The sequence below is a fragment of the Erythrolamprus reginae genome, chromosome 1 (genome assembly GCF_031021105.1).
Source record: "Erythrolamprus reginae isolate rEryReg1 chromosome 1, rEryReg1.hap1, whole genome shotgun sequence".
In the NCBI taxonomy this organism is placed as follows: Eukaryota; Metazoa; Chordata; class Lepidosauria; order Squamata; family Dipsadidae; genus Erythrolamprus; species Erythrolamprus reginae.
In genome coordinates this window covers 68490455-68514332 of record NC_091950.1, presented here as the reverse complement: position 1 = coordinate 68514332, position 23878 = coordinate 68490455, and the positions used below count along the sequence as shown (strand labels likewise).

Below are 23878 nucleotides of genomic sequence, written 5' to 3'. Positions count from 1 at the left end.
ACAAACACACACACACACACACACACACAGCGCAAATTATTGCAAGAGTTGCATGCAAAAGGTATGCCATTTTATGCATTTTATAAAGTTGCATTTCAATTTCCTGTCATTCAAGTTCTTAACGTACATGTCACAAGTCTCTTCCAGGTTTAATCAAACCTCAAATCAAATTTATATAAGGTGGGCTTAATACCCGTCTTTATCTGTTCTTTTTGTTACCTGTGCTTTTTGGATAGTCAGTCTCTAAAAATAAGTTTTCCATAAATTGATCACAGAGCCTAGTTTAAAATCTAGCAGTGATCTTGTTACACTTTCTTACAATTATTAAGGTTTGTACAATGCTCAAAAATATAAAGGGAACACCCAAACAACACAATATAACTCCAAGTAAATCAAACTTCTTTGAAATCAAACTGTCCACTTAGGAAGCAACACTGATTGACAGTCAATTTCATTTTGTTGTCAGCACATTCAGCTTTGTACAAAACAAAGTATTAAATGAGAATATTTCATTCATTCATTCAGATCTAAGATGTGTTATTTGAGTGCTTCCTTTATTTTTTTTGAGCAGTATATTTTTATTGGATTTGCAGTTATATCTTAGGATAAACAAAGACCTATTTCTGTGTTCAATTTCATGGGAACTTGCCAGGGCTTTTCTTTTAGGACTGGTTGTGAACCTGCACGATTTTACAATGAGATGGACAGGCAGGAATATATTAGTTGCTTGAACCTACTTAAATCAGCTATGGGCTTGTCTACAATGTGGCTGATCAGAGAATTTACCTATTTTGTGAATTTTTTTCTCCCCCAACAACCGTCCCACCACCATCACCACACCAAACCATCTATACAAGTAGTTCTTGACTTACAGCTGTTTATTTAATGATCGTTCAAAATTACAATGGCACTGAAAAAAAGTTACTTATGACCATTTTTCACACTTGTGACTTTTGCAGTATCCCCATGTTTACATGGACGGAATTTGGATGCTTGGCAATTGGCACGACAGTCCTGGGCTCATGCGATCATCATTTTTTGCAACCTTCTAACAAGCAAACTCAATGGGGCAGCCAGATTTACTTAACCACCGCCTTATCAACTCAAACACAGTAGCGATTCGCTTAACAACTGTGGCAAGAAAGGTTGTAATATGGGGCAAAACCCGCTTCACAGATGTCTCTCTTAGCAATGGAAACATTGGTTTCAATTGTCATCGCACACCAAGGACTACATGTATGAACAAAATCCAGTACACCGTTAAGCAGATACTACGATTTCTACTGCAAGATACGCAGAAGAGCGAACACATCAAGCACAACACTATATTTTCTTGAGAAAAATAATTTTGCGGGGATATTTCAGAACTAATTTTCCTAGAGAAACAAAGGCCTACATGTACACTAAAGTGATAGTAACTTCAGAAGGAACCACATTAAGTGTTGTATCTCATGATTCTAGACAAATGTATATTTTTTTAATGTACACTGAGAGCATATGCACCAAAGAAAAATTCCTTGTGTGTCCAATCACACTTGGCCAATAAAGAATTCTATTCTCTAACTCTCCCTCTTTCCTTGCCTAGGGCTTTAATTTTGCAGAATCCTGACTCTTACAATATTACCTGACAAGGAGTTTTAGCTCTTATTTATCAACGTTAATTTGTTGGGGGGGGGGGGTTTGACATTTTTATAGGAAGGAGTTTTCTCCAGATTTAAGCCCAAAACTTAAACAAGGATTGGCAAAGTGTAGCTCAAACTTTCATTCCCTTTCATTTCTCAATTCCCAACTGAGAGATAATATCCAGAAAATATCCAGGAGGAAGTATACACATTTGTCTTAATATAGGTTCTCCAAGCTCCAAATATTTAAAATATAAACCAGCTGCTGTTTTCTTATATTTCCATTTTACTCTCAACTCTGCAGAAATCAGAATGAAATATTAGCTCTGTGTAGACAGGGAATGGACTGAGATAAACAGGTCTTCACTTGATCCTGGGGCAGTCCTCTGATGCAATTATATTTTTAAAAAAAATCTCCTTCAGAAGGTCCTGACATATTCTCACTGGGATGTTGTCTTTACTCCTCCCTTTTTTGCTCTGGCACTTCAAGTGAGCAAGCTGTTACCAGACCCCTGAATTCATCCGTCAAAATTGTAATTGCAGAGGAATGTTGAGGAGGATTTAGCATTTAAAAAGAGGCATTGTGGCACTGCCCTTGGCTGAGAAAGCAACAACTATCATCAAATGGCACACCTGGAAAGAAAGCACAGAAGACGCTCAGCACCAAATAAATAAACACCCAAAGGTGTTAACATGGAAAATGGACAGCTAGAACTACATTTCCTACTCTCTGTGCAAACACTGGTTTTGCTCTGCATTATAACAAGGTGGATTCATGCTAATATCTACATTAAAAATCTAAACTGAAAACCCAGATACAGAAAATAAAATTATATTCCAGTGTGTGTAAAACCTTCCTGAATTTCTCCCTTTGGTTGAATTCTTCTTTAAGCTGCAAACATCAGTCTATTATTCCGAGGCAAACTTATAAGGAATACATTTAGGTTCAATCTTAAACCTAAATGTTGCGCAACGTTTTTATGTTGACAATCTCAAAACAGAATTATTTTTCCTCTTCAAAAGAACAAGGCAAAACTATTAACCACAGAATATGGCAATTATAGGTAGTCCTTGACATACAACCACAATCTTGGTCATTGAATAAAGTGATTATTAAGTAAAGAGCCCATAGGACTGCTTCATTCAATGGCCACAATCCTGGCTCTTCGAGTTGTGATCATTAACAATCGTGTGAATGGCCTGCTGAAGGAAGGAAACTCCTTTCCCCTCCCACCTGTGCATGGAAAGGAACCCCTGCACTGTAGAAACAAATCTCAGATCCTAAATATTCAAGCTTCATTTCTCCTGCTGGCCACATGAGTATTTCTCTGCATGGAAGAACATTTCTATGCTGAGCTGGAGAAACAAAAATTGGATCTGTGGAATCTGAGCTTTTTTCCCCCAGCCAAGCTCAGATCTGAGCTCCATTTCCTGCTCTCTGCCACAGGCAGATCCTGAAGGATCCCGTTTCATTTCTCCAGCCCAGCACTGGAATCCTTCTTCCCCTCCGCGGGTGGACATTCATTGGTTCTGCGCCTTCCTTAAAAGTAATTGTCTTTAAATAAATCTATTCCCTTTTTTTAAAAAAAACAAATAATTGCAGGTGTTATTATACATCATTTGCTTAGCACCATTTTTATGCTCACTCATTCATTGGCTGCTATGGCGCTAAACTAATAACCACTCATTCATATCGTTTGGCAGAAGCGTTAATCTAAGTCGGAGGTCTTCAAACTTGGCAACTTTAAGATTGGTGGACTTCAACTCCCAGAATTCTCCAGCCAGCATATCTTGAAGTCCACCAGTCTTAAAGTTGCCAAGTTTGGGGACCCTTGATCTAAGTAGCCATGAAAAAAATAAATAAAGAGCACAGAGAAGAGCAAACAAAAGCTACGGCTTTCCAGTCAAGACTCTTACCATTGGCAGAAAGGAAAGAAAGGAAGGAAGAAAGAAAGAAAGAGAAAAGAAGGAAGGAAGAAAGAAAGAAAAGAAAGAAAGGAAAGAAGGAAGGAACGAAGGAAGAAAGAAAGGAAAGAAGGAAGGAAGAAAGGAAGAAAAGAAAGAAGGAAGAAAGAAAGGAAAGAAGGAACGAACGAACGAACGAAGAAAGGAAAGAAAGAAAGAAAGAAAGAAAGGAAAGAAGGAACGAACAAATGAACGAAGAAAGGAAAGAAAGGAAAGAAAGAAAGAAAGGAAAGAAGGAAGGAAGAAAGGAAGAAAAGAAAGAAGGAAGAAAGAAAGGAAAGAATGAACGAACGAACGAAGAAAGGAAAGGAAGGAAGGAAGGAAAGAAAGAAGAAAGAAAGAAAGGAAAGAAGGAAGGAAGAAAGCCCAAACCCCAGAATCAGAGAATGGAGAAATGGGTGTAGCTGAATCCACACTGACGCAATGCTTATTTATAAAGTAAGACGAGATTTCCAGACCAAGAATTTCCCCCCCACTAGCTTTGCATGGTCCAGAAGCCAAATCAGGTACTGATGAAAGGAAAGACCGTCTCTACTTATGATTCACACACACATTCTTTTTCCTCTCCCTGCTGTTGATACTCACTTAGAGATCAATTTTTGGGTCTCTGCTTCGCCCGCTTCTTCTTGCTCCGTCCCTTGGGTCTCCTCCTCCTTTTGGAGGAAAGGTGGGGAAAAGAGTGGATGGGAGATAAGACATTGCAGAGAGTCCCAGCCTCCAGAATCTTTAGTAATGCCACTTACCTCCCTGACGTCAGAGCATCTGGCCGGGGCCTGGGGGAACAGAATGAGTCACTTTTAGCATATGCCACATACATTCAGAGCACCTTAGAAGATTGAAATATAGAAGATTGACGGCAGAAAAAGACCTCGTGGTCCATCAAGTCTGCCCTTATACTATTTCCTGTATTTTATCTTAGGGTGGATGTATGTTTATCCCAGGCATGTTTAAATTCAGTTACTGTGGATTTACCAACCACATCTGCTGGAAGTTTGTTCCAAGCATCTACTACTCTTTCAGTAAAATAATATTTTCTCATGTTACTTCTAATCTTTCCCCCAACTAACAACAACAACAACAACAATTTATTAGACTTGTATGCTGCCTCTCTCCGAAGACTCGGGAGAGCACACAATAACAATAAAACAGTACAATACAAATCTAATACTAAAACTATGAATAAAAACCTGCTATCTTAAAAAACAATCAATACTATACAGCCACAATCACACATAACTCTTAATGGTCAGAGGAGGGGATACATTAATTGTCTCATGCCTGGGACAAGTAACCTCAGATTGCGCCCCCTTGTTCTTGTGTTCACTTTCCTATTAAAAACACTTCTCTCCTGAACCTTATTTAATGCTTTAACATATCTAAATGTTTCGATCATGTCCCCCCTTTCCCTTCTGTCCTCCAGACTATACAGATTGAGTTCATTAAGTCTTTCCTGATACGTTTTATGCTTAAGACCTTCCACCATTTTTGTAGTTCGTCTTTGGACCCATTCAATTTTGTCAATATCTTTTTGTAGGTGAGGTCTCCAGAACTGAACGTGATGTTGAAGATGTGATGTTACTGAGCCAGTCAAGAGACAGGATGGATTCCCCAAAAGAGTATCTCACAGCCATTGCTCCTTAAATATAGTTCATGCTAACCTGCCTTCACCATCATGCTGGTTGTGTGCCAGATGATTCAGAAACCTCCAGCAACTGTCATATTGCCAACAGTGGTCAGAAAGACTAGAAACATAGAAGACTGACGGCAGAAAAAGACCTCATGGTCCATCTAGTCTACCCTTATACTATTTCCTGTATTTTATCTTACAATGGATATATGTTTATCCCAGGCATGTTTAAATTCAGTTACTGTGGATTTACCAACCACGTCTGCTGGAAGTTTGTTCCAAGGATCTACTACTCTTTCAGTAAAATAATATTTTCTCATGTTGCCTTTGATCTTTCCCCCAACTAACTTCAGATTGTGTCCCCTTGTTCTTGTGTTCACTTTCCTATTAAAAACACTTCCCTCCTGAACCCTATTTAACCCTTTAACATATTTAAATGTTTCAATCATGTCCCCCCTTTTCCTTCTGTCCTCCAGACTATACAGATTGAGTTCATTAAGTCTTTCCTGATACGTTTTATGCTTAAAACCTTCCACCATTCTTGTAGCCCGTCTTTGGACTAAAATCTAGAGCAGAAATGGGGAAGCTTTTTGACATTTTCTAAGAAGACCATAACTACAATAAGACCATATCACTCCAGAAGACAGGGTCTGGATATTCTGATTTTTACTGGGGTTCTTCTTTATCAACTTCTGTTCAATCTCCTTAAGCTTTCTCTTGCAATGAGAAAGAGAAAATCCTCTTTATTTTCAACAAGAGCAATTAGAGAAGGCTCTAAAGGATTCCCCCCCCCCCCACTCCCAAAGCCTCAAGTATAACAAGGCTTTGTTTGTTCAGCCCGCTTCAGAGTAATAAATGAAGTGTGAGATGACATGTCTGGAGTCGGATATGTCAGATTTACAATGGGTCTTCCAAGGATTCCCAACAAATGCCTAATAATGCAGCTCGGCAAAGAATTGGCTTATATAGGAAGATTATATCTTCATAAGAAATTCAAAAGTGTGTGGGGCAGGGGGAGGATTTTAGGGGATGGAAACCTGCAAACAATGAAAGTTTCAAAAAGACCTTTTGTTAAAGAGGCAAAGAAGGCATATAGGATGATCATCAGAGGATAAGAAGAATTAATAGTGCACATCAGTAACCATATATTACTTAGGAGTTCTTCCATTCTGGGAAGTTCTAGAGTTGTGCTTCTCAACTTAGATAACTTTAAGATGTGTGAACTTCAACTCCCCATAGCTAGTTAAGGAATTATAGGAGCTGAAGTCCACACATATTAAAGTTGCAAGTTGAGAAACACTGTTGTAGAGGTTTGGTCAATTTGATGCATAATTATCTTTCAATTCCAGAACATTAGCAGGAAACAATTTCTTATTTCGTTCCTTCCTTTAGCAAAGATGAGTTATTTGTAAAGGTCCCAAATGTCATAGAGAACAGCTGAACCTGCTGCCTCTGCCATATTTCATCACGTGATGTCTAGCTTATTAAACAACATGGCATGCATGATAATTGCAGAACATGCTAATCTTCTACTAGAACACAGAAAATGCACAGAATGTAGCACTTGGTACTGAATTCAATTCCTGAGAACTTTGCCTTAATTCTTTTTTTAGTTTGTCTGGGGGTTGTTGTTTTTTTTAAACCAACACATTCCTAAACTGTTTAGCAGAATTATGAAAACTTTTTATCCAATTCAGATTAATTCTGTTTGCACGCTAAATTCTAAATGACTTTAAGGAATGGCAGAGTAAGAGGTTTAATGATTCTGCCAGGCTTCATTCCAATGAAATCAACAAAAAATTTCTTTCTGAAAAATCATATAAAGACCAACTGAGAATTGCCTAAGAATTGTATTTGGACTCATGAAGGAAAGAAAGAAATAAGTCAAGACTTTGATCTCTCGGAAATCTTAAATTGATCTTGCAACTGTTGATTTCGATATGGGAAAAACAAAATTAGGTTTTGAAAAACCCAATGAAAATAGATTCCTTTTAATACATGGATACAGGGTGAAATATGGTGGGGATTGATAAATCTTATTAACATGATGTAGCTTAAACACTACCCCAATTAGAATAACTATGAGCAGAATTTGTTTCAGAACATTGATGTATATCTGGGTGATCTGTTATAAACCTGAAGTCCGGTCGCAATTCAAAGTGTTGGTAATGACTTATAAAGCCCTACATGGCATCGGACCAGAATACCTCTGGAACCGTCTTCTGCCACACAAATCCCAGTGGCCGATAAGGTCCCACAGAATTGGTCTTCTCTGGGTCCCGTCGACTAAACAATGTCGTCTGGCAGCCCCGGCCCTCTGGAATCCACTCCCCAGAGATTAGAACTGTCCCCACCCTCCTTGTCTTTCGTAAATTGCTTAAGACCCACCTGTATCGCCAGGCATGGGGGAATTGAGATACCTCCCCCAGGCTTATATAGTGTTATGTATTGGTATCCTTGTGTTGCATGGTTTTAATGATGGGTTTTTTAGATGTTTTTAAAATATTAGATTTGTTACATTGTTATACAGTTTTATATTGTTACTATTTTATACATTTATATACAGTTTTATATTGTTACTATTCTTGTTTTGAGCTGCCCCAAGTCTGCGGAGAGGGGCGGCATACAAATCTAATAAATAATGATGATGATGATGATGATGATGATGATGATGATGATGATAATAATAATAATAATTATTATTATTATTATTATTATTATTATTATTATTATTATTATTATACCGGTGCTAACTACAACACCATATATGTGTTTTTAAATTTATAGCAGTTATCCGCACAGCTTCAGTTGCTGGAGCTGCATTCTAATAAAAACTCGACCCTGTGATTCTCTAATGCAATTCATGGGCATCCATGTGCATAATGACATGTGACATTAACAGGAAGTCTGAACTACCAGTTTCTGAAATATAACAGCAAAGACCTCAACGAAGAGGCAGATTCTCAAGAAGGGTTTATTAAAAGCCCGCTTTCCCTTGTTCCCTAAATTGGACACTGTGAAGCAGCAGATGCACTTACCAAAAGCCACAGCAAAAGTTGCTCACCTGCATTCACACTTCCTGTGTTCAGTAAATGACAACTCCACGAAGGGCAACTGATTCTCTGGGTTGATCTTCTTGAGCTGAAAGGGTAAAAATCTACGTAATTTGCTGAGCATCTTTATCTCTTTTTCATTTCTTTCACTTGGCCAGAGAGCAGTTTTTTTAAAAAAGTATGACTCTGCTCCCCAGAGCCATAGATTAACAAAGAACAATGTGTTTCTCTTTCACATTGGAGGGAAGGTTTTTTTGGCCACCTGTATCTATTGGCCAGACAAGTCAACATGTTTAAAAACAATTTATGCATGCAAACAGTGGCATGCTGAGAAATACAGTAATACCTCGTCTTACGAACCTAATTGGTTCCCGGGGGAGGTTCGTAAGGCAAAAAGTTCGTAAGGTGAAACATTGTTTCCCATAGGAAACAATGTAAAATGAATTAATGCGTGCAACGAAAACCCCCCCGCAAAAAAACGCCGCCGCCCAGCTGTCACCTTTTGAAACAGCCGGGCGCTTCTCAGCGTTCTCCCAATGCCAAACCTGGAAGTTTGGCAAAAGTTTGGGAGGCTGCTGAGAAGCCCCACCACCCGGCTGTCACCTTTTGAAACAGCCGGGGGGCTTCTCAGCGTTCTCCTGAACCCAAACGCCAAACCTGAACTTCCGCGTTCGGCGTTCGGGAGGCTGCCGAGAAGTGCCCCGGCTGTTTCAAAAGGTGACAGCCAGGCGGCGGGGCTTCTCAGCGGCCTCCCGAACCGGAACTTTTGCCGAACTTCCGGGTTCAGCATTCGGGAGGCCGCCGAGAAGCCCCACCGCCCGGCTGTCGTCTTTTGAAACAGCCGGGGGGCTTCTCGGCGGCCTCCTGAACGCCGAACCCGGAAGTTCAGGTTTGGCGTTTGGGTTCAGGAGGACGCTGAGAAGCCCCCCGGCTGTTTCAAAAAGCGACAGCTGGGCGGCGGGGCTTCTCGGTGGCGGGTTCATAAGATGGAAAAAGTTCATAAGAAGAGGCAAAAAATTTCCAAACCCCGGGTTCGTATCTCGAATTGTTCGTATGGCGAGGGGTTCGTATCATGAGGTACCACTGTATTTAATAACTGGCTCCATTGGCTCCCATTGCTCTCATTCCATCATGGAACAGCTGATTGGCACTCAAGGCATCAAGGCTCAACTCTGCTCTTATCCCATAAAATTCCAGAACAATCAGCTCTCACAGGGCAGTGAAATCTGGCTCCAGCGCACCACTGCAAGCAGCCCATTACATATGGAGCCATGTGATGTATGTGAGCTTTATTTTTAAGAATAACAACCCATAAGGTACAATAATAAGCAGAATTTGGGCAATGATGGGAGAGTTGTTTTTAGCTTTTAGAATAATAATAACAACAGAGTTGTTGGAAGGGGCCTTGGAGGTCTTCTAGAGTCCAACCCCCTGCTTAGGCAGGAAACCCTACACTACTTCAGAAAGATGGTTATCCAACATCTTCTTATAACTTCCAGTTTTGGAACATTCACAACTTCTGGAGGAAAGCTGTTCCACTGGTTAATTGTTATAACTGTCAGGAAATTTCTCTTTAGTTCTAAGTTGCTTCTCTCCTTGTTTAGTTTCCACCCATTGCTGCTTGTTCTACCCTCAGGTGCTTTGGAGAATAGGTTGGCTCCTTCTTCTTTGTGGCAACCACTGAGATATTGAAGAAAGAACCAACCTATTCTACAAAGCTTTTTTCATGCAATGGGGCAAATAGTTATTCAGCTAAACATCTGATAACCTCTACCAGGCAAGTAGCCGACTTGGTGAAAGCAATTCATAACATAAGGCAGATAGGATTCACCACATCTCCACACCTTATACGGGCAGTCCTCACTCACCGACTGCCTTGTTTAGTAACTGGTCAAAGTTACAGTGATTGGGAGGGGAATCACTACCGATCCTTGTATTTTTATCTGTTGCATGGTCCTGTGGTCATGTGACTGCTATTCAAGTGCTTTGTGACTTGTGTGCATTTACAGCTGTTGCAGCACCCCACAATCACATGATCGTCAGTTGCCAGCTTCACAACTGGATTCCAACAAGCAGAATTGATGCAAAATTACAGAAGTGAAATTTTAGGTCATGGCCCCGTGATCTCTCCCTTAAGGACTGCTGCTCTTGATGAAAGAATTGCTGTAGTTGGTAAGCAAGGATTACCTATGTTGCCCCAATTTTATATAAACGGACACACACACCCTTAAAGTAAAAATAATACTGTACAAATCCATACATAAATGTAAATCTAACCATCCTATGCAATGGCGCTGTAGAGTTTTGAAAAGCTAGGAAAATAATATTCAGCTTTTAACCAAAATATTAAGAACAGTTCCAGTTTTCTGGGAACCTTAGCAGTGAACTTTAGTTTCTTGGGAGCAAACTCTGAATTGCTTTTCCATGAAACAAACAATCATTGACAGCTAACTGCAGAGAAAGTGAGAAAGTAACCCTGTGCCCAGGATAAATGGAACTGCAGTGGTACCTCTACCTACAAACGCCTCTACTTACAAACTTTTCTAGATAAGAACCGGGTGTTCAAGATTTTTTTTGCCTCTTCCCAAGAACCATTTTCCACGTACAAACCCAAGCCTCTGAAACTGTAACCGGAAAAGGCAGGGAGGAGCCTCCATGGGGCCTTTATAGGAATCTCCTGGGAGGAAACAGAGCTGGAAAAGGTGGGGAGAAGCCTCCATGGGGCCTCTGTAGGAATCTCCTGGGAGAAAACAGAGCTGGAAAAGGTGGGGAGAAGCCTCCATGGGGCCTCTGTAGGAATCTCCTGGGAGAAAACAGCTGGAAAAGGTGGGGAGAAGCCTCCATGGGGCCTCTCTAGGAATCTCCTGGGAGGAAACAGGGCCGGAAAAGGCGGGGAGAAGCCTCTGTAGGGCTTCTCTAGGAATCTCTTGGGAGGAAACAGGGCCTCCACTCTCCCTGTGGTTTCCCCAATCGCGCACATTATTTGCTTTTACATTGATTCCTATGGGGAAAATTGCTTCTTCTTACAAACTTTCCTACTTAAGAACCTGGTCACAGAATGGATTAAGTTCGTAAGTAGAGGTACCACTGTATAGTGTTCTCACCTACCTCCATGGTGACGTTGGCCATTTCCACTGGGACACATTGTAGTGCCTCATCTCTACAACATCCACAGCAGCGACGCAAAGAAACACAGGACGGTTTGAACACGTGCTCCACTTCGTGTGGGTATTCTGATACAACACTGACCAGTTTCTCCAAGGGCTGGCAGGAGCTGCGATTCCAAACATCAAAAAAGGATACCACTAAAAACAGAAAAGAAGCATAAAAGTGAAATACTATTTGGTTGCTAGTGTTTTCATATATCCATTGTAGAAAGTTCAAGTAGGAAGCCATTGTGTGTGTCTCTCTTGTATGTTTGTCAGACTGAATTAGAGTGTTGTGTCCAGTTCTGGGCACATTTTAGGAAAGTCTTTGACAAGCTGGAGTATCTCCAGAGGACAGCAATTCAATAGACAGGGAATCTGGAAGAAGAAAAAATCTTTGGAGAATATTTGGAGATGGTGCGTAGGTGTAGGCTGGAGACAAGACTGCGGGGAGACTTGATAATTGCTTCAAATGTGTAAAGAACTATTATGTAGAAGTTGGGACAGAAATTTTCAGAGTTGTTCCAAAGAAGAGGATAAAAATAATGGGCTTGAATTACATGGGTGTAGGTTTTAGTCACACATCTGGAAAAACATTCAATTGGCAAGAGCTGTGCAAGAAGACTTCATTTGGAGATAATAGGTAGCTTTAAACCAGTGGTTCTCAACCTGGGGTTGGGGACCCCCCTTTGGGGTTCGAACGACTGTTTCACAGGGGTCGCCTAAGATCATGAGAAAAGACAAATTTCCCATCGTATTAGGAACTAAAACTTTTAATCTGGTGCCTTGGAACATATTTTTACAATCCAACCAATCAGGTGTTTACAGTGGGGGTGTCCCTCTGACCTTCCAGCCGATCAGCTTAAAGCTCTGTTGGGAGAATTGGCCCTAGACTTATGGTTGGGGATCACCACAACATGAGGAACTGTATTAAGGGGTCACGGCATTAGAAAGGTTGAGAACCACTGCTCTAAACAGACTGCATAGTCTGGATAGCAGTGCTGAAATCTAAAAATTTTCCCTACCGGTTCTGTGGGCATGGCTTGTTGGTCATGTGACTGGGTGGGTGTGGCCAACTTGTAAAATTAATTTATTTTATTATTTATTTAATTAATTAATTGGATTTGTATGCCGTCCCTCTCTGAGGACTCGGGGCGGCTTGAAGTGAGGTCATGGCAGCCACGCCAAACAAACACCGCTCTGTTTATGGTTCTAGCAAAATGGACTGACTCCCTGACCGAGCTTCAAAACAACATTGCGAGGAGAGGTGTGGCTTCGGGAGGCAGCTGCAAGAGGAACCTCAGGTGCTTCCCCAATAAAACACCATGGCTGTGTCACTTATGGACAGTTCAGCCTGGCACAGCTCTCTAACCACTCGGCTGGCTGTCAATCATTCTCCCGTCCCAGCCACTAACCCCCCATCCGCCTCGTAGCAGGGCAGACGGGTGGGCTGAAATCACTGCGCGCTCGCAGGAGAAAAGAATTGAGGGCAAAAGGAAAAGAAAAGTTGAAGTCCGCAGATCTTCAAATGGCCAAGGTTGAGAAACATGCTCTAGGAAGTTGCCTTGCCTCTGTTTTAGCATTATCTCCCTCCAAGCTAGCAACACATCAATCATGAGTAAGAGGGATCCAACGTCCCTTCAAAACAATGCCTACAACCCCATAGGTTAAATTGCAATCATTTTGAGAGTCTAATCAAAATTCCTCCCAAAATGGAGGAAATACTGCAAAATTTCAGAGCTTTTATGAGATCTCATTCCCCGACCTCACCCAACATACCGCACTTTTTTTGAAGGGCAAGAATCATTACTCACCGCACAATGATGTCTGCCAAGTTAAAAACAACAACAACTGGATTTGCATCTACTAAATAGCCATGGTTCTTCAAGATGTTGAATAAAGGTCTTTGCCAATAATACTTTCAACCTTAATCATTTAACTGGAAATTGTGGACTACTGGTAATACAAGATCAGTTATATTAAAAATAACAGTAAACTGATTCTTTGCAGTTAGCAAGATTTTAAAATATGCAAACAGTACTTGCTGGAAATGTGAAAATTATTGGAATTGTGGAAAATGGAAGAAAATCTTACACTATGTTCATGTTGCTTTTTCCTAAAGAAAATACTAGTTGAACCATGGTGTTTTCCCTTCTTTATTAAATCATTGTCTACAGATTTCAACTATTTCAGACCTTATAATCTAAGTAAACAAAATGGTAATTGAAAAGGGTAAAGGAAAAATTTGGAGGGGATTGTAACATGAGAAGTTACAATCAAGAGTGAAGAGATTCTCAAAAAAGGGTGGCGGGCTTTAAAAAGAAATCCAAAGAGTAGCATCAAAGCCTCCAAGACTCTTCCCAATATATATTAGACAGACAGACAGAAATATCAATACTATAAGAGAAGGACATGCTTCACATGTTTCATACTCACCTGCTCCATCAGTTGTGCTATTCTGAAGAATCTCATCTTTCTTCTGGGAATAGAAGAAAAAAAGGAAAAATATCATTTCCCAATACATTCCAGATACAGAAAAGTAGAAAGGCTGATTATAAAAGGCCCCACAATCAGCCTCGAAGATGTTTGGGAACTGTAACAATCAGAATTTTAATTACAAATAGCTTACAGCTGAGAATCCAGGGAGAGAACTCCATACCCACAAAACTGAATTCAGAGATATGTAACGATCTTGTTATTTCATTAAACGCAAATGATAACACAAGGGAAACCCCCCTACCTGTTGTATCCTGAAATGGCTACCTTGTATTTCCTGTAAATAGTTTGTTCCGCTTTCCAGCGCTGTCTGAGCTGAAGCAGGAAGTCGCTCCTGATTGGCTCAGACGCGGCTGGCTCTTGCTTTGGCGGGAGCCGCAAATGTATAAAAGAAGCGGCTTTTCCAAGCAGAGTCAGTCGGTACTCGCTGAATAGTCACTTTGCCTTGCTGAGCTGTCACTTGTTCTCTGAGCTGAATAAAAGTACCGATTTGCTTGAACCCTGTCTCTGGGTCTACTTCACTGGCGACGAACGGACGGAAGAAACATCGCGTGCAACATGAACAAAGTCCAGATCGGCCAGGCTCCGGAACTCTTCGATCCCGAAAAAACGTCCTGGGACGAATACATGGCCACCTTCGAGATCTTCCTCGAGGCGGCAGGGATACAGGACGCCGAAGCCAATCGCAGACGGGCTATCTTTCTGAATTACTGCGGCCCAGAAATCCGTGGCCTTGCCCAGACTCTCACCGACCCGCAGCCAGCAAGAACCGTAGCTTGGGACGTCCTACAAGAAAAGCTAGCGAGCCATTTCAAACCGACCAAACCAGCCATGGTTTTTCGGCATCAGTTTTCCATGATGGCTCAGAAGGAAACTGAATCAATCAACCAGTTTACAACGCGACTTCGGACGGTACTTGCTCAATGCAAGTTTAAAGACCCGGAAGCGCGCCTCACCGATGCCCTGGTTTTCGGCATGAAAAGCGCCACAGTGAGAAACAAACTCCTCACCGAAGAAGAGCCGACTCTACAAACCGTGATTAAACTAGCGCAAACCGCAGAAGCCGCCGACGCAGCAGCTAGAGAATTAAAAGAACACGGAAGGCGAGAACTCATTGCCAAGATTGACTCCGCGTCTCCCCGCGCCGTGGAATCAGACGACCCCAGCCAACCAGCTCACAACGGGGACAACTGCTTCCTGGTACAAGACCAGCCGAGACACCACAGAGCTACTCATCCAGCCCCCTGCGCGGGCTGCCGGGGAAACCACCAGCGCCATCGATGCCCTTTTCGAGACGCCACATGCCACCGCTGCAACCGTCGAGGCCACATCGCCATCGCATGCAGAGCAACGGCACCAGAAGAGACATTCGCCACACTGCAATACCAACGACCACAAAACCAGACCCCCCAACCGCGAGAAAAGAGACCGTTCCGCAATTCGGGTCAAAGGAACTACTCAACCGCTAACCGCGACTACTATAGAGGTAACACTCAATTTTCCGTGAATAACACGGCAGCAAAAAAAGGGGCCAAAATTGTTATCTCACTGTTACTAAATAACCAACCTTGCTCAATGGAGCTTGATACTGGGTCTAGATATACCATCATGCCTTGGGAGAAGTTTAAACTGTATATGCCTAATGTGTCTAAATCTGATCTAAAACAAACCTCTTTAGTGATCAGAGATTTTCAAGGGGAGGTAATCTCGGTCCTGGGAACAGCAAATGTACCTATTGTATTCAAGAATGTCAAATGTACCCTACCCATGCTTATTGTAATGGGGGCTAAGCACTCTCTATTGGGGTTGGCTTGGATGGAACCTTTGGGGATTGAAATTTCGGGTGTGTGTAATGTAAACTGTGATAATATGCCTAACTTTGTGCAAGAGTTCCCTGAAGTGTTCAGCCCCACCTTAGGATCGTATAAGGGGCCCCCTATTTCATTTTCTATTGACCCCAAGGTCCCACCAGTCAGGTTAAAACCTCGCAGGGTCCCCCTTCCGCTTCTCCCCAAACTAGACCTGCAGCTTGATAAACTTATCAGCCAAGGTATTTTGGTCCCTGTGGAACAAGGGCCATGGGAAACTCCCATAGTTACGCCTCTGAAGCCAGATGGTTCTTTAAGGGTTTGCGCTGACTACAAATCTACCCTAAATAAGGCCCTCCAACACCACCCCTACCCCATCCCGGTTGTACAACAACTCCTACACTCCCTGGGGGAAGGGAAAAGGTTTGCAAAGATCGACCTCGCGCAAGCTTACCAGCAACTCCCGGTCGATGAACAAACAGCAAACGCACAAACAATTGTAACGCACAGGGGGGCTTTCAAATGCACGAGGCTACAGTTTGGGGTAAGCATAGCCCCAGGAATATTCCAGAGCATCATGGAACGCCTATTGTCAGGGGTAAATGGGGCCATTCCATACTTTGATGACATCTTAATTGCAGGGGAAAACCAGGAACAAGTAAACAAAAGAATAAGGGAAGTACTTAAGAGGTTACAGGACAAAGGCTTAAGAATCAAGCCTGACAAATGTGTCTGGGGAACCAACAGTATAGAATTCCTAGGATATAAAGTAGACAAAGAAGGTATCCACCCCACAACAGAGAAGCTGAGAGCCATTAGGGAAGCCCCAGAGCCACGAGATAAGAATGAGCTGCAGGCATTTTTAGGCCTCCTTAATTTTTATTCCGTTTTTTTAAAACAGAAGGCAACAGTAGCAGAGCCTCTACATCGTTTACTCCAGAAGGAAGCCCGCTGGACCTGGGGGGAAACTGAACGTGAAGCTTTTTTCCAAATAAAGCAATTATTAACTTCTAAAAGTGTAGTAGTCCAATATAGTGCTTCACTACCCATTAGGCTCACGTGCGACGCTTCACCGTACGGCATAGGGGGAGTCCTAGCTCACGTTCTGCCTAATCAGACAGAGGTCCCAATAGCATTTTTCTCAAGAACCATGACCAGCACAGAGAGGAATTATAGCCAGTTAGACAAGGAGGCTCTAGCTTTAGTGGCAGGGGTAAAGAAATTTCACAATTACATTTTTGGAAGAAGTTTTGAATTAGTCACTGACCACAAGCCTTTACTAGGTCTGCTAGCCCCCAACAAGCCCACTCTGCCTTTTATGTCTCCAAGACTGATCAGATGGGCCCTTTTCCTCTCAGGGTACCAGTATGATCTCACCCACAAGGGGGGGAAGGAAATCAATCACGCAGACGGCCTCAGCAGGTGCCCCATAACAGACTTAGTGGAGGACCCTGCTCCTTCCACAGATGTACTAATGATAGAACTCGAGGATAACCCACTAACCACGGCCAAAGAGGTAGCTGCACACACGCAGCAAGATCAAATCCTTAAACAAGTGGTAAACTGTGTACTTAAGGGATGGCAAAATGATGCTGTGAAACTTGAATTGTGTGACTTCAAAACCAAAAGACTTGAGTTATCTTATGTAAAGGGTTGTCTGCTGTGGGGAGATAGAGTGATCATCCCCAAAAGCCTAAGGGAAAAGGTACTCAAAATGTTACATGTGGGCCATCCTGGGATTGTCAGGATGAAGAGCCTAGCAAGAGGGCATTTATGGTGGCCAGGTCTGGATGCTGATATTGAGAACTGGGTTTCAAAGTGTGAACCATGCCAAGAGTCACGGCCTAATCCCCCCAAAACAACTCCGGCTGAGTGGGAGCAGCCTACTGGTCCTTGGTCAAGAGTCCACATTGATTTTGCTGGTCCAGTGGGGTCCCAGTATTTTTTAATAGTGGTTGATGCGTTCTCCAAATGGGTGGAAATAATAGCAATGAACAATATCACCACAAGTGCCACCATCAAGGTACTGAGTAGACTGTTTGCCTCCCATGGGTGCCCAGATATCTTAGTGTCTGACAATGGGCCACAGCTAACAGCCAGGCAATTCGAATTGTTCCTAGATGGCCTAGGGGTCAGGCATGCCCTCATCTCGCCTTACTCGCCTTGGGCTAATGGATTGGCAGAACGTTACGTTCGTGTGGCAAAGGAGGCATTGCGCAGGTCAGGCCCTGGGGATGTACAACAAAATTTGGACCAATTCTTACTCACCCAACACATCACCCCTAACTCGCACACACATGTAAGCCCTGCAGAGTTATTAATGGGAAGGAAATTAAGGTCACCACTAGATAGGTTGAACCCAAGGTTCTGTATTAATAATAATCAAATGTGTGTAAAACCTGAAAGAGAAATGTATTTGGGACAAAATGTATATGTAAAAAGTTTTGATGGAAATGTAAACTGGATGAAAGGAATTGTTGTTAAGCAAAATGCACCAAAAACTTATATTGTAAAACTAGAGGATGGTCGTTTGTGGAAACGACATATAGACCACATTCGGAAGCGAACAGAAAGCCAATTGCCACAAACCGCTGACATGGACTCTCCCCCTTCAACAGACTTTAGCACACTGCCCGAGTTAAGAAATACGCAAAGAGACTTATCGGGCCAGGGGGAGCCATCCAGCGACGCCGAGCCATCCTCATCCTCCGAAGCCTTCGTTGGGCCCGCCAGGCCAAGTCCGCCGCGCCGGGAGAACAGCGGCGAGCCATCCTCCACAGTCGGTGTCGAAGGAGAAATTGAACTGCGCAGGTCAGAGCGAGCTCCACGGAGACCCCACCGATTGGACGACTTTGTCACATGGCTTTCATGATGGATGTGTCCAACTATGAGGGGAGGGGTGTTGTATCCTGAAATGGCTACCTTGTATTTCCTGTAAATAGTTTGTTCCGCTTTCCAGCGCTGTCTGAGCCGAAGCAGGAAGTCGCTCCTGATTGGCTCAGACGCGGCTGGCTCTTGCTTTGGCGGGAGCCGCAAATGTATAAAAGAAGCGGCTTTTCCAAGCAGAGTCAGTCGGTACTCGCTGAATAGTCACTTTGCCTTGCTGAGCTGTCACTTGTTCTCTGAGCTGAATAAAAGTACCGATTTGCTTGAACCCTGTCTCTGGGTCTACTTCACTACCTATTTAACTTATATGCAGAGCACATCATGAGAAAGGCAGGGCTAAATGAATCACAAACTGGAATTAAGATTGCCGGGAGAAATATCAACAACCTCAGTTATGCAGACGATACCACTCTAATGGCAGAAAGTGAACAGCCTCTTGATGCAGGTGAAGGAGAAGAGTGCAAAAGTTGGCTTGAAACACAACATTAAGAAAACTTAGATCATGGCATCCAGCCCTCTCAATTCCTGGCAAATTGATGGGGAAGAAATGGAGGTAGAGCTAGATTTTATTTTCCTGGGCTCCAAGATCACCGCAGATGGGGACTGCAGCCAAGAAATTAAAAGACGCTTGCTTCTGGGGAAGGAAATCTAGTCAGCATACTAAAAAGGAGAGACATCATCACCCTGCGAACAAAAGTGTGCATACTCAAGGCTATGGTTTTCTCAGTTGCAATGAATGGCTGTCATATATGGACCATAAGGAAGACTGAGCACCAAATAATTGAGGCCTTTGAACTATGTTGCTGGAGAAGACTCCTGCGAGTCCCTTGGACTGCAAAGCCATTCAAACCGGTGAGTCCTAGAGGAGAACAATCCTGACTGTTCTTTAGAAGGTGAGATCCTGAAGATGAAACTCAAGTACTTTGGCCATCAAATGAAAAGGAAGGATCCGTTGGAGAAGAGCCTGGTGCTGGGAAAGATTGAAGGCAAAAGAAGAAGGGGACGACAGAGAATGAGGTGGCTGGATGGAGTCACTGAAGCAGTCGGCATGAGCTTAAATAGAGTCCAAAGGATGGTTGAGGACAGAAAGGCCTGGAGGAACATTGTCCATAAGGTTGCAATGAGTCGGACACCACTTCGCAACTAACAACAACAAAAGGGAAGTGTCCACTAACTTCATCTCAGGGTTTTCTAGAGTTCAAACATTCATTCATCCATTAACAACAGGAGAGATCTACCTACAGTAGTGGCCAAAATTTTGGAAACCTTTTGGGAAAGTGTACAGTATTTTTATGGTTAGATGGCTAATAACACCAGGTTTTTTGGAGTAGTACCATAAAATTATATATCAATGGGAAGATAATTTAATCAAGAATGTAATGCAATAACATTTATGAAGGATTTGCTATTAGAATAGCAGTTATAAAAAAGAAAAATGAAACACATAGAAAAAATGAGATATACAAAAATTATCACATCAATTAATACTTACTTGGGTAAACTTTAGCATGTATTATGGCCTTATAATATCTTTCCATGGAGTGAACGAAAGTATTTTAATTCTGCATCTGCTATAAAAATGTCTGGCCTACACATACATAGAAGAGAAAATTACTACCCAATCAAATATAGAAGAAAACTTCTAAATTCAGCATCTATCATTTCTAATAGCTATCTTGCTATGATTCATTTGATGGTCTTCCTGTGGTTCCCAACTTTGTATTAGAAACACAAGGTGTCAGTCTAACACACAGTTTCCCATATCTGGCCATTCTAACATTTATATAAGGTAGAGGAAGATTTGAAGAGTCCTTAATGATTAAATGGAATGGGGGCGGGGGAGGAGAGAAATGTACAAAATAGAATTAACTGCAAGAGATGCAGCTTGGTAGTGCTAAGACTAGGCATGAAATTAGCAAAATGAAAAGAGTATGGTAACAGAAAAACATACTGTGGATAAGCCTCTACATACAGAAAGATGAATTTTCCCAAATTTTATTCATCCAGTTAATTACTGCAATTTGATTGTTATTACTTTGAAGTGACTCATACTAATTCATAATGATGTTTAAGAAGTGACTCATACTAATTCATAACTAATTCATAACGATGTTTAAGAAATGCTTACATAAGCACAAATACAGCTGTATGTAGTTGAAATGTAATAATTTGATGACCTGCCCTGCATAAAAATGAAAAATGATTAGTCATTTACAGTAAATAACAAATGTTGGCGGAAATAATCCATCACTACCTGTTTTACTCTGGATGGGCTAGCGATCCAGTATTCCTGCATTTTAAAGTTTCTGCAGTCAACTAAGGTTTGACCCAATGAATGATTGTACTAATCTTCCTACTGGCTATTACTGGATACTACGTTTAGCACATGGGCTGAATTTATTCCAAACCTGCCTCAGAAACTAATGGATTTTTTTGCAATCTTATGCTGTGCAGATGGGTTAGATTACAATCTCCATGTTCTCAGTCTCTGAGCCGGCTGGAATGTTGGAAGTTGTAGTCTAACAGCAGAGAAGGTGTTGAGCAGAAGAAAACCAATCTGGTGTCAAGAAGCAGACTACGGCCAGAAGGCGCCCAGCAATTGTCAATTGTGTATGACTGTGATTGCCTTTTTTTTAAGCAATCTTTTATGGGGTTTTAGTTTCTGAAAATGTTTTTAGTTTTAGATATTGTTCGACTTCTTTTTTATTGTGTTGTATCTATTTATACTGTATTTTTATTATTGTTGTAAGCTGTCCTGAGTCCTTTGGGATTGGGCGGCATAGAAGTCAAATAAATAAACAAACAAACAAACAAGTAAATAAGTAAGCAAGCAAATAAATAAATAAATAAGTAAGTAAATAAATAAATAGGTAAACAAACAAACAAACAAACAAATTTCTTTTAAGTTGTGCAAAAGAGCCATTCCCTCAGTTCTGAGGAAAAACCAGTCACCTCTTCTTTCTCAACTGCATTCAGCTGGTCATTAAGGAAACCCATTTTCTTAACTTGCTTCTTTCCTTCCCTTTTTATATATTATGCCTGATTTAGAACCCACTAAGTAGGATCAAATCAGGTTAATATCCGGTAGGAGATCAGCTACAAATTGTCAGGGCTGTAAACTATCAATAAAATAAAGGCAGCAGTGGCAAATCACTTCTGTATCATTGCCATGAAAACAGCATGGATGTGTTCACGTAGGTATCAGGAGTCTGGTTCAACTTGAAAAAAGTTGTATTTTTTTTATGATGTCTACTAGATCAGTGTTTCCCAACCTTGGCAACTTGAAGATATTTGGACTTCAACTCCCAGAATTCTGGGAGTTGAAGTCCAGATATCTTCAAGTTGCCAAGGTTGGGAAACACTACTAGATAGTAACCTTTTTTATTTTTAGAGCACTTCTTCCAAATCATTTGTGAAGCATACACCAGCCTACTCTAGAAATCTCTTTACCCTGTGGTGCTTTTAGCCAGATTGCTCTTGACCTAAGTGACCTCATTACACAGGACTCCCCTGGCTCCAATTGTCTGTGTGAGGACACAACAACTTTACAGATAAGTTAAAAAGAGATACTTGGGGAGATAGCAAAGCATCAACTGCAGGATAGAGATAACTGATGACTCTAAAGTGTGCAATAAGGTTGATATTCCTGAAGGCTTCTGTAATATGGTAAATGATTTAGCTTTACTAGATAAATGGTCAAAGAAATGGAAACTGCAGTTTAATGTTTCCAAATGTAAAATAATGTACTTGGGGAAAAGGAATCCTCAATCTGAGTATTGTATTGGCAGTTCTGTGTTAGCAAAAACTTCACAAGAGAAGGATTTAGGAGCAGTGATTTCTGACAGTCTCAAAATGGGTGAGCAGTGTGGTCAGGCGGTAGGAAAAGCAAGTAGGATGCTTGGCTGCATAGCTAGAGGTATAACAAGCAGGAAGAGGGAGATTGTGATCCCGCTGTATAGAGCGCTGGTGAGACCACATTTGGAATACTGTGTTCAGTTCTGGAGACCTCACCTACAAAAAGATATTGACAAAATTGAAAGGGTCCAAAGACGGGAATGGTGGAAGGTCTTAAGCATAATACCCACAGTAACTGAATTTAAACATGCCTGGGATAAACATATATCCATCCTAAGATAAAAATACAGGAAATAGTATAAGGGCAGACTAGATGGATCGTGAGGTCTTTTTCTACCGTCAGTCTTCTAATAAATATATATAATATTTTATATTTGTATTTTATAAATTGTATGTTGATTTGTTTTAAATTCAATTAAAAAATATGAAAAAAGCCCATTTATGAGGCTTTAGCAAAACGCCTCTGAGGTCTGCCCCGTTTGGTTCTTTTCTTCCCCTTGATTGATTGATTGATTGATTGATTTAATTTGATTTGATTAATGGGCCCCCTGTCTTCTGGCGGACTCAAGTGGGCTTAGAGAATAAAATATAAACAAGGATAAAAATAGTACAAACAATTAAAAAGTTAAGGAAAATAATAAAAAAAACACCCCAGTATAAAACCAATCAGTCATCCTTCCTTCACACTACTGGCCGAAGCGAAGTAGAGAAAGACAGCGCCGATCCCCAGGGATGTAATCCCCCCCCCCCCGCTTCATCCTCTCCGGGAAAAGCAGGGGACAAAGTCACAAGCCCCGCCACCAGACTAAAAAGTCCGTACGGACCCGCCAGATTAACCGGGAACGATTAATTAAGTCCGTTCCGAAATTCACCTCACCTGCGCTCCCGCCACATGCAGAGCGAGAGCTAGCAGGAAACCTCGGAGTAGTTGCATCGCGGCCGCCGGGCTCTTTTTTCCACGATTGACGTCGCTCAATAAGACTGGATCCCTGGCCGCTTTGGGAAGCCTCTGGGCGCCTCCGCCTCAGGTCCGAATCCGGCGCGCCGAGCGAGGAGCCGCTTCCAGGAGCCCGCCGCCCGCCTCGCCCCGCCTGAGGCTGCCGCGACTGGGGGAGGAGAGCGCGAGCGTGGGTCGCTCCTGTCGCCCCGGGCAGGGCCCGCGTGAGGGCTGCCCGCCTTCCTGCTCCTCCCACGGCCCCTGGCACTCCGCCCTTGCTGCCGACCGCTTGCAGCCCCGGGGGGCGTTTCCGGTGCCCCGCCGGCACCGTTTGGCTGACTGAAGCGTTTTGAGGGGACTCTGTTTGCGGGAAAGCCCGAGTGACTCCGCCGGGGAGGTCCGGAGTTCTTGAGTAATGCCTGCCTGCTCCGAGCCATGTTCCGCCTCAGGGGGTGTTTTTTACTCCCGAGCGGGAACTATAGC

At 42.3% G+C, this 23878-nt stretch overlaps 1 protein-coding gene across 1 annotated transcript; it reads right to left on the bottom strand.

Annotated features, from left to right (window-relative positions):
- Positions 1 to 860: 860 nt before the first annotated feature.
- PGF (placental growth factor) lies at positions 861 to 23642 on the bottom strand. The gene is made up of 7 exons (XM_070754772.1): positions 23336 to 23642; positions 13850 to 13892; positions 11376 to 11572; positions 8279 to 8355; positions 4331 to 4360; positions 4173 to 4240; positions 861 to 2255 (listed from the first exon to the last, which is right to left on the bottom strand). Exons 1-6 carry the CDS (start codon positions 23390 to 23392, stop codon positions 4180 to 4182), a joined length of 465 nt encoding a protein of 154 aa, XP_070610873.1. The 5' UTR covers positions 23393 to 23642; the 3' UTR covers positions 861 to 2255; positions 4173 to 4179.
- Between the last annotated feature and the right edge of the window lie 236 nt (positions 23643 to 23878).

Bases quoted from the DNA above. Each gene is read 5' to 3' on its own strand.
- PGF (XM_070754772.1), bottom strand. From the start codon at position 23,392: ATGCAACTACTCCGAGGTTTCCTGCTAGCTCTCGCTCTGCATGTGGCG. The intron at 13,893-23,335 runs GTGAGGTGAATT...TTCTATTCCCAG, and splicing joins TGCATGTGGCGGGAGCGCAG to AAGAAAGATGAGATTCTTCA. The intron at 11,573-13,849 runs GTGAGTATGAAA...TTCTGTTTTTAG, and splicing joins TAGCACAACTGATGGAGCAG to TGGTATCCTTTTTTGATGTT.